The 11520-nt window shown below is 34.0% G+C and overlaps 1 protein-coding gene across 1 annotated transcript; it reads left to right on the top strand.

Moving 5' to 3' along the window:
• Positions 1-630: 630 nt before the first annotated feature.
• LOC145572408 (vacuolar protein-sorting-associated protein 37 homolog 1-like) lies at positions 631-10951 on the top strand. Its single transcript, XM_081631384.1, has 7 exons — positions 631-805; positions 5618-5842; positions 6470-6557; positions 9958-9997; positions 10088-10134; positions 10236-10356; positions 10581-10951. The coding sequence occupies exons 1-7, from the start codon at positions 789-791 to the stop codon at positions 10733-10735; spliced, it is 693 nt and encodes a 230-aa protein (XP_081487510.1). The 5' UTR covers positions 631-788; the 3' UTR covers positions 10736-10951.
• Positions 10952-11520: the final 569 nt, after the last annotated feature.

Below are 11520 nucleotides of genomic sequence, written 5' to 3'. Positions count from 1 at the left end.
TAAGCAATTTTAGTTGAAATTTTTTTTAATAAATAATAACACGTGTACAATGAAAATGTCTATAGATTTATAAAAAAAATCATTAATGCAAAGAACAAAAAATAGTAAAGGATTAGTGAAAATAATTTAAGTTTAATAAAAATAATTATTTTGAAAAATTGATAAAAATAGTTTAAGTTTATAAAAATAAATTCAATTTAATAAAAATAGATATTTTTTTTTTGAAACCATAAAAATAGATAAAAACAACTAAGCAAACCAATAAAACAAATTTCAGAGAGTGAGGGATAGCTCAAGTAGTTAGAGTTATCCTCCCGCTTCTAGGTATGATTATGAGATCAATTCTCATCCCGTTCTTAGGGTCTGTTCTGATTGACTGAACTGAATTGAAGTGAATTGAATATTTTATGAGAGAAGGAAATTAAGAAGTGAACTGAACTTATTAGAGCTTAATTGAACTGAACTGAAAATAAGCCGAAAAGAACATGCCTTTACAGCTCTCTAATAAAAAAAAATAAAAAAATAAAAAAATAAAAAATAAAGTAAAAAAAAAAAAATAAAAAAAATCAGGTTTTACTACCGTTTAATCGGAGTTAAAACCTTCCAAAATTACTAGGTTTGGAGAAAGGAGAGAAAGTAGACGTTTCCTATCGTCTTCACTTTTCCTCTCTCTTTCATCACTCATCATTCTAAGTTCTTGTATCATTCCAATTTCTTTCCTTTTTGGTTTTTTTTTTAGCTATTTATTTCTTCCAAAGCTCGATTGCAATTCGCTGCTTCAATTCTCGATGTTCAACAAATTCTGGTAATTTCATATGATTTTGTCCTACTATATGCAATTAATTCAATTTGTTAGCTTGGATTTTCGATGCTGTTTGATCTTCTTTATTCTTGTTCAACGAATTTAATTAATTTGAGCTTTTTTTTTTTTTATTTTATTTTTATCAGAATCTTAGAATTAGATGAATTTGAATGTTAATCAAAGTTATGGATTTTGTGACAGGTAGAAAACATAAATTTGTACTGAATTTCCTGTGAGGTACATTATATTGAATTATTGATAGTTTAGTACGATCATATGTTTCTGAATTCGATTACCCAATTTGAAGGGTTTTCTAAGTATGAACAATCGTAATTTTGATTTTTCTGTATTTAGTTTTGATTGGAATATAAGGGTTTAGTAAATTAAATCTTATGATTGGACTGCGTGATTTGAAATGGTCTATTTTATTGCCTATATGTGTATTCAGCTATCGAATGAGTTCGGTCCTTAGGCAACAATTGGAATGATGGGAATGAATTCGAGGGTTATATTGAATTATAAGGTGGTGGTGATATAGTGATGGTTGTTAGAAATAGGTGGAGGAAGGACTTTAGAGGGAGGGAATGCTTACTGAGGGATATAGGGTCTTACTACCCCATTTGGGCGTAATCTATTACTGTTCTGCAATGTTTCACATTTCGTATTATCTTTCATAATAGTTTTCGCATTAGATATTTAATTGGTACCCCTTATTCTAAGCGTTGTCTTAGTGTTTGAGTTATGTGCTTTAGCTGTGGTAAGTTCATGGAAAATCATTTTCTTGCACTTTGGGGATTTGGGCTTATGTCCGTGAAACACTGTGTGAGATTTGGGATTGGAATCTGCAGCGATCTTTATTGGCTTTATGTTTTGACTTTGGATGTGCTATTAGACTTGAGTTTATATCTGGAGATTTCAGGAAAGAAAGAACCATTGGAGATCTATGTTGTGGGATTATAGAAATAAATAATTTTGCTTGCTGGCTGTGCATATTGACTTAGTGCATTTTTGGTATGAATCTAGGAAAGAAAACGGGGTGAAGAAAAATAAGAAGAGAAAAGGGTAATTGTATAACTAAGGAAAGGAACTCCTTGTATTGAATTGATTGAAGATCAATGGGGGAAACAATTTTGTTATCATAGGGATTAGGGGGGGTTTATTAATTCCCTTTTCGCCCCTTAAATACTCTATACCAAACATGCTCTTATTTCTCGTATTATTTTGATTGTTTTCCATGTATTTATTCGATTATGTAAGTCGTGACGTGCATGATTTTTTTTTTTGCTATTAGTTTGTAGAGGGTTCATGGCGCTTCTCTAAAGTAGATACTCCTAAGTAGGAAGTCTTGTCTTGAGTACTTATAGGCTTTGTTACATGGACTTGGCAAAATTCATCACATACCCGTGTCGACACAACACGACATCGACACGGGTATGAAATCCGGCATCGACTCAGCGGAATGCACTTGGACCGGTGTATAAAAAGGCGTTAGGCGATTAGAGTAGAGCTCCTTTTTTGCTCTAGGTGAGGTGCATTCAAAGATGCGCACCTAAGGCACATGAGGTGCACCATGAGGCACACATAGGCAAATTTCTTTATTGTTTTACATTGTGCGCCTCACTTCAAAAGAGTCTTGAGCCTTTTTCTACATTGACTCGGACACTGACTGCCAGTTGTACAAAACTACAAACTCTAGATCTAAATATTGGCTCATCCAAACATGAGAAACAGAAGAAAAAGCTTGGGGCTTTTGGTCGCACATGTGAGGTGACTTGCATGATAGTATAATCCTTGCCGGTGGTTGAAAGTTGTTGGAGAGAACCAGAAAAAAGAAAAAGAATAATAAGAAATACACTTGTAAATACAAAATCTAGTGAGATTGAAAAGGTATGGAGCAGTTCCTAAAGTATAACTAAAGTATAACTGTTATGTATGTTCTCATACATAATGGGGGGGTATATGAGTAATTACATGTATGTATGGGCAAATGCATATCCTGAATTTAGAGTAGTATCATTGGATGATTAAATAATAACATTGATACCATAAATGCATGTAGTTGTACTATATATGTATACAGTGCTACTATTTAAATAAATAGTACCGTTGTATAACTAATGGTATTATATAGGTCCCCATTATGTGATGACAATCTGACCAAAAGATAGGTGGGGTTCACCCATCTAACTCTCAACCTTTCTCTCTATTTCACGTGCTTTAACAATCTTGTTTGATATGTTTTTATAAATACATATCAAACCTCCTTTTATACTTCCTCAAAAGTGGGTGGTGAAACTAATGGGTGAGGAGAGAGATGACGTTATCACTGTACTTTGGGATTTTTCATTTGGTACTTAGTTTCCTTTTTGATTCCACATTGTACAATATAGTTGTAATTAATTCATTTTCTACCCTAACATTCCATCAAATTTGTTTTGTATTCTTTGATTTAGGTGCCATAAAAATTGCTCAATTAAGATTTTAAGAGGATGTTTAAGCCCTTACAGTTCAATTTTGAGTTCAAAATTAGCAAAAAAACATTCAAAAATGTCTTGGTTTAAGTAAAAAAAAAAAAAGTCTCAATTCGCATATTTCATTAAAAATGTATGGTTAAAGTTCTAAGGGTCAACATGACTTTAACTGTGTTTTTGGATAAAGAAATGAGAAAGAAAAGAAGGGGAGGGAGGTGAAGGGGAGGGAAGAAACATGAGTTTTCCTTCCAAATCTCTCAATTATTGGAGAGATTAGTTTCTTACAATTTAATCCTTCTATTTCTCCCCCCTCCCCCCCTCCAATTCCTTTCCTTCCTAATTTGTTATCCAAATGAAAAATAATCAATCCCTCCATTTCCCTTCCTTTCTTTTCCCTCATTTTCTCTCAATCCAAACAAAGTGTAAAGGATCAAAACTTTGAAGTTGAATTAGATAAAATGGGCCACGAATGCCCAAAACTAATGTTTTAAATAGGAAAATTTGAAGAAGAAAAAAAAAAAAAAAAGCTTTTTAAAAGCACTATTTTGCAAAAAAAAAAAAGAAAAAGAAACTTTTAAAAGCTTTATTGTAAAAGAAAACCTGGTTGTGAAATTTTTTGTTAAAGACAACATAATGCCTTTAATTCACTTAATTAACCTCTAATTTCTTTTAACACTTTACCATTAAATAATTAAGTTAATATATATATATAAAAAAAGCTACCACCTCCACCACCAACCCTCTCCTTTTCCCCCTCCCCTTGCAGCAGCCCCCTTCCCCCAATTGAGCCGTCGCCACCCCCGGTAACCCCCTCCACCCCTCCCCCCTCCCTTCCACCACCACGAAACAACCCCCCCTTTTTTCTCTCTCCCCTCTTTTCCGCCATTGTTAAACCTGCAAAACCCTAATTCCTTCATCAATGGTGCCAATCAATCCTCACTCATACACCAATTCAACCCACCCTTTCACAACCCACATCTCACTCATCTCACTCTGAGTGGGTTGTGAAAAGGAGGGGGGTCGGCCGGTGGTGGAGGTGGGTCACTGGGGTGGGGGCGACTGCAGGGAAGGGGGTAGTGGTTTTTATTTTTAATTTATAATTAAATAAATGGTTAAGTGAGAGTTAGAGGGTAATTAAAAGAAATTAGAGGTTATTTAAGTGAATTAGAGGCAATAGATTGTCTTCATCAAAAAAATTTCGCAATTAGGTTTTCTTTTACGATAAAGCTTTGAAAAGTTTTATTTTTATTTATTTATTTTTCTTATTTTTTTTCAAAATGGTGCTTTTAAAAGGTTTTTAATTGACAAATTTTTCTTTTATTTAACAGGAGTTAGAATAGAGAATAAGTCAAAATTACAATGATAACATGTGGAATAAAAATAAAAATTGGGTACTAAATGGAAAAGTCCAAACTACAATGAAACCAAATGGAAAATCCCTTTATTATCATGGAAATTGGACAAGTGGACAATTTGTTTTCTTGTATTTATTTAACAGTGGCTTTTTTTAAATTTTTTTTTTCTTCAGTGTAATTGATAGTAAAAAAGAAGATTAGTTATTGTTTTTGTTATTAGACTTCCTTAACATAATGAAATCTAAATTATATTTTTATACACTAATTGTCGTGTGTCTATGTCCTTGTACCCGAGTCCGAATTCCGAATAGTCCCCATGTCCAAATTTTTTGGAATTGCCGTACTGGACACTTGTCCATGTAACATAGCTTATACATTAATTGTCGTGTGCCCGTGTCCCCATACGTGAATCCGAATCCCGGATGGAGTCCCCGTGTCCCAATTTTTTGGAATTGCCATACTGGACTCTAGGATTTCTACCCTTACCCGAGTCACCCGACACTCCTAGGCGACTAGGCGAGTGCATGTAACATAGCTTATAGGTCTGGTTCTATTAGATTTTATTATAGGAAAGGTTATGTCAGGGTTTGTAGATTACGTATGTATTTATTTATTTTTATATATTTATTTTATTTATGAATTGATCAATCCTGCTGAGGTTTTTCTGTTGTAGAGATGAAAATCATATCTTCTTGCTAATATCAGTGAAATTATCAGCTCACTTTAAAGGAGGATTCCTCCTTTACTTAGTTTTAGGATGAATTTTACTTAATCATGGGGTGACTTTTGATTGCCATTGCGGTGGCTTTCTAACAAACATGGAACAACCAATTGATAAGTTGACCTATACATCATCATGTTGTGACTTTTAGTATGTCCTACACAATATAATTTTTGATAGTCTAAGTTGGATTCTTATTAGTTGTTCTTCCCTATTCAATCTACCATGCGGAGTACTTGATAATGGCCTTCATGTTTGTTGCTTATAGGGGATCTCAGGACCAAGAATCACAATCTCGTCCACAAGATGCTCCATCACAATCATGGTACCCTCCCTTTGTAGCCAATTCCTCAAGTTATTCTCGGCCATCAACAGCTGGTAGCAATGCTCCTAACAGCTATAATGTACAGAGACCTTTTGAACGGCCACAGTTTCCTTCGCATGTCTCACCTGCTGAAGCTGCTGGAATAATTTCATCATTGAAGGACAAGAGGTAATCATCTTTGTCTGTCGATTTGTTTATTTATACTCATTGGCTGTATCATGTAAGTGTGGCACTTAATGGAAAAGGACTGAATTGGTATTCATGGAGTGATATTTTGAATTTCCGTCTACCCAAGTGGTTCAGCCACTGGGTGGGTTAAGGCTTGGTGATGGAGAATATTTGTAATCCTAATATCCAATTTGTTTCTAATATTTAGTTAATTAGCTTGTGGTGGAATGTGTATACTGTATAGCCGAACACAACGTAAATACTGATATAGCTCTGTCCCTAGTTTTCTAACTGCAATTGAGTAAAATGTTCTAATTTAATAATATGAAAAGACCCCTATATATGTTTATTTCTACCACAGCCACAGAGTTGCAGGCATAATATTAACAAATATTCCAAATAAAGCAGGAGAGTGTGACTTGTGGATTTCAGGATGTCCATGTGAATTCCATGCCAAAATGTGCATGAGGAAGGAGGAAGCTGTGATAATCATAGAGAACTAATATATATAGCAATAGATTAACCCAGGGATCTTGATAGGCCTTTAATGTTTGTCTTCTTGCTCATTAGCTGACTTCCTTTTTTTCTTGGAACTGATGAATTCACCTTTTCTGTCCTATATTACAGTGCTGATGAGCTTCGGAAACTTCTGACTGACAAAGAGGCCTACAACCAATTTTTACTTGCTCTTGATCAAGTCAAGGCTCAAAATAATGTGAGTTATCCAGGATGCTTTTATTTACCTTCATGGGTCGTTCTTTTTTTTAGTGACCAACTCTGAAAACTTTGTATCATCAAATTTGTACTGCAAGCTTCCTCAATGTTTAGTTTCAAGGTGTATCACTTACTTGCTTCATTTTTTAGTTGGTGTTGTATGTTGTCTTGGAGACCCTAATAATTGAATCAATTGTTTAGGTCCTATGTCAGATGTAGTATATTCAGTCCTTTCTAAGAGGGTGTTAGAGTTCTAAACATCAAAAGAGCATCTGAATAGGGATACAATTCATTCAACTTGAGGAAAAGATCCATGGACAAGGAATTGACCATCTATTGGTGCAATTCACTCTCTTTTAATAAGGAAAAGAAAATACTAAATATTGCTGTTGTTGATGTTAGGATTAGCTAAATACAAATAATGAACAGATATAAGGTGCAAAAATAAAAGACAACAGAATATGAGATTTAGTGCTTTACCCAAGGACAAAATACTAAACTCATTAATCAATTACTCCCTCTATTCCTAAAAGTTCTTCCCATTTCGATTGAATGTTTAACAATGTAATGTTATGACCATAAATATCTTTAGTTGCATATTAACTAAAAATATAGTAATTGAATCATCTACTCATTGAGACGAATCAAATAAAATCCAAAATGGCTATATTATGTTTTATATATTAAGTTTAATATAGCATATTATCTCATCTTATGAATAGTCCTATGAATGTAGGGAGTAACAACTATTAGCTACCGTTACACCCTTTGAATTACAGTTCACTCATGAATGCTGACCTAAAAACCTAAGAGTGTTTGATTCAATTAAATTTCGTATGAGGTATGAGTTTAGAATATATTAAACCCATTATTAGTGTTGGTTTAAGAACATTTTAATTTCTAAACCCATACCTCAAATCCAGATTTGGAAACTCAAGGGGGAAGGTGGGTCACATTACTTATAGGTAAAGTATTGTGTAGAACGGACTCATGTGAGTCCAATTATATAAACAAGGGAAAAAAAAAATGTCAGAAATTAGATAATAATTGTTAGATATTAGATTATAAATATCAGAAATTAGATTACAAGTGTCAGAAATTAGATAATAATGGTCCGGTATTAGATTTCTTTTGTTTGATAATAGGTTACATTGGTCAGATATTAGATTTCTTTTGTTTGATATAGTATGGTCAGGTATTAGATTTATTTTGTTTGATAATAGATTTAATTGGTTAGGTATTAGATTCTTTTTGTTTGATAATAGGTTATATTAGTCGGGTATTAGATTATAACAATGACGACGAACCTGCTGAACCTTCATTAGAGAGATGAGCAGAGGAGAGGGAAGAAGAACAGACCAATTAACGAACAGATCATGGAACTTAATTTCAAAACTAGTTTGGTTCAGGAAACAAAATTGTTTTTAGCAATACTATATAACTACCCATTGAGAACCATCAGATAGCCTGCTATATAACTGCAGAACCAAACATACATGAGTGCAAGGCATGAACGTATAACCTCCCTCCTGCTCATCCTCCCCTCAGAGATTACCATAATTGATTCAAAAGTAGTTTACCTGCTACATATCGCAGAAGGAAACATACATGTAAGGAATGAACATTATTTACCACCCTCGGGTCTACTACCCTGTAGACGATATAATTCCATAGAAAACCCTAAATTGATTTTACCTGCTCATGTTCTGGTAGATGGGGAAGAAGACGAAGACGACTCGAAGACGCTGCCATTAAAGAGATGAGCAGAGGAGAGAGAAAGAGAAGTGGAGGGAAGAAAGAGATGGTGAGTTGGCAAAGGATTTGGGAATGGCGGCGAAAGCGGGCGGTGGAATTGGTTGACTTGAGTGGTAGTGGGTGGGGGATGAATGTGTGCATTATAAACCGGATTCACGTGAGTCCGTTCTACGCAAAACCTTCTTTTACTTATAACACACCTAAAATTGAAAGCTTTTGTTTTGCTCGCTTTGTCCTAGTTTACTTGCATCACTTTGGCTTTACGTGCTTGTCAATGCAAAAATTTGACCATTAATATATTTGATTCGATTTAAAATTATTAAAAAGTTAATTTTTTTGAATACATACATATAGATGAACCTTTAGGGTGAAAGTTCGGTACAATCCAACCGAAATAATTTGGTTTTGGAATTTTCGATCCAAATCCAAACCAAAGTTGGATTCGGTTCAATCCAAACCGAACAAAAATTCTAAAATCTTATTTGGATCCAAACCGGAAACCGATATTTTTTTGGCCTAAATTTAGATCTGCCCCTAAAAATAAATAAAATAAAATTGTACATAGTAATAAATTGAAGTATGAGTTATGAAAACAAGATCCAGAAATTTTATTATGTTGATAATCTTTACAATAATTCACCCCTAGGTTCATGGTCAAATTGGGTGTGTGAATAGTGCAAAAAGTCAAAATGATGCGTCCCCCACCACCTCCTCAAAATTTGATAATTGATTTTCTTTTATTAATATATTGGTAAGAATTAATAGTAAAAGTTTTGGCTCCACGATCAATCAGTTTCTCTGAGAATGAAATAAAGGGACGGGTCATGAGGGAGTTGTAACTTGTAAGTCATCATGCCTAAGGACCTTTGTTGTTGGAAACTAATTGTATCAAACATTGACATTGATCTGATTAAAGTGGTATGGGACCTCATACCTGAATGGAACCTCAGTTTTAAAATTAGCTTTAGCAAAAATTTATGTGAACCAATAATACCTGATACACATCTGGGGTTAGTTCCAATCCAATCTGGAGTAGTGCTGGATCTAAAGATTCTAAACTCTTGCACACCCAAACAATTTATAAAGAAAACAGATTTTAACTTGATGTGAAGTAATCTGATCAGAATCTGATTCAAAAAACCAGTTTGCTTCTCTGGTGATTTGGTGAATCCTGTATGTCCAATAACAATGATTTGTGATGACCAAAAGTTCTCCTTATTCCACTTACACATATCTTCTACAATGCTTTTTTGAATGTGAAGCATATAAAAGATATCTGTGCACGTCTCCCGAAGCTGAAATGTAGAGCTTATTTAAAGCAAGTTTCAGTGGCTTACTTTTTTTGTCTGGGAAATTTTTAGTGTATAGGATTAGTTGTGGGGTTAAACTTGATGATTATAGATTTAATCATCAATTTCTGGTATTTTGGATGTTTGCTCTAGATAATGTACTGTATTTGACATAGATATGTCGTGTTTCTTGGAATTTTCTCTATTTTGAGTTTGCATCTTGGATTAGTCCCTGTCATAGTCATGTCGCATGGACTGATCCCTTATTGTGCCTTGTCTCCTAGATCAACCCTCTGTTGCTATAAAGCTTTTGATGTTGCTTTCATGTTTCTGACCAATCTATTTTGCTATGATCAGGTTAGGGATGAATTAAAGAAGGAAATGCTCCATCTTGCCAGTAAGTCAATCAAATAAGTTTTGTTAAAAATGAGTCAATGACTTGTGAGTTGTGAATGATGTGATGTTTACAAATTTTTTGTTCTGTTAGGTTCAAATTTGGACAAAGAGCCACAGATTGTGGAGCTGAGAAATCAAGTGAGTTTCACTCCTATATTAACTATAAAAGACTAGTTTGTGTTTTTTTGTTTTTGGAAAAGTTGTTGATACCTTTTCTGATCTTTATTGTATTGCTGCAGTGTAGAATCATTCGGACAACTGAGCTAGCTTCAGCCCTGGAGAAACTAAATGACTTGGAGAAGAAAAAGGAAGATCTCTTGAAGTGCTACTCTTCAGCATCTCTTCTGCACAGACTGCAAGGTAAGTATCAGCACACCATACCTGGCTATAATCCGAGTCTAATTAGAAAGATGTGGATAGAGAAGACTTGGTCTGCCATTGTTTCTTAGATAAGGTTCTATGATTTTGCATCAAGTATTAGGTTTCAGTGAAATTATAGTGCAGGGTTTATTGTATAGAAGTTAATCAGAAAAATTATTATCTGCTTTTTAATAAATGTATTATTATCTTATTATAAATTGCAGAGGAAACGAACAAGACAGATGAAGATTCTGATAACCTTCACAGCCAATTCCTCGAAAGGGAGATTGAGCTTGCAGCATTTGTTCAGAAACACAAAAAACTGCGATTTTTGTACCATCGGCGGGCAATGACTCATCTTACCGCCAAGACATCATGAGTCCACGAGATGTGCTATACTGCTGGGCTTTGATGATGTTTATTTACATAGGAGGTGAAATTTGGGTATAATTTGCATGTGCAGATTTTATTTGTAATTGTATCCTAACAATTTATACATATTTGACATATATTACCGATTGGTCTAATGGTAAGGGTTTGACGTCATGATTATGAAGATAGCCAATAGATTTCCAAGCTAAAGGTGGTTATCATATTTTTTATTACTTTCTCTCTCTTTCCCTCATTTATGCCCAACTCTCATGCCCATACAGACATACACTCACATTGGTTATTCTCTAATTTTGTGGTCATTGATTCTCCTTCCATTTCTCACGTGAGCCCCCATTAATTATAAAAATAAAAAATAAAAAATAAAAAACCACCTCTCTTTATTGGACAAGTGGCGAAACTAAATGCCCACACTCAACAAATGGTCATGGCTATGAGCGTATGACCTGGTCATGAACCATCTCTCACCAAAAGTACAACTTTTTCATGTTTTAAGCTTTATTTATTTTTCTTTCTTTATGCGCACTCAAAATGAGCACCATTGGCTATGCTTTTATCATTCATTCACATCACTTTCAATGAGTTTGAATTATTTAAACATATATTTATGTTGTTTACTATGTATAAAATCTACATACATTCGGATTGAGTTTGGATGGTGTTTTACTACATTTGTTACCCAAAACCCATTCATCAATTCATGTAACATATATTGTTACTTATTTTGTATCAGATTAATTGTAATAATTTTGTAGTCATATATGCAACGATTAT

The sequence above is a fragment of the Chenopodium album genome, chromosome 12, assembly GCF_948465745.1.
Source record: "Chenopodium album chromosome 12, dcCheAlbu1.1, whole genome shotgun sequence".
Taxonomy (NCBI): domain Eukaryota; kingdom Viridiplantae; phylum Streptophyta; class Magnoliopsida; order Caryophyllales; family Amaranthaceae; genus Chenopodium; species Chenopodium album.
The sequence above is the reverse complement of the archived record's forward strand: the minus strand, read 5'-3'. Positions and strand labels throughout refer to the sequence as shown.

Bases quoted from the DNA above. Each gene is read 5' to 3' on its own strand.
- LOC145572408 (XM_081631384.1), top strand. The intron at 5,843-6,469 runs GTAATCATCTTT...CCTATATTACAG, and splicing joins TCATCATTGAAGGACAAGAG to TGCTGATGAGCTTCGGAAAC. The intron at 10,135-10,235 runs GTGAGTTTCACT...GTATTGCTGCAG, and splicing joins TTGTGGAGCTGAGAAATCAA to TGTAGAATCATTCGGACAAC.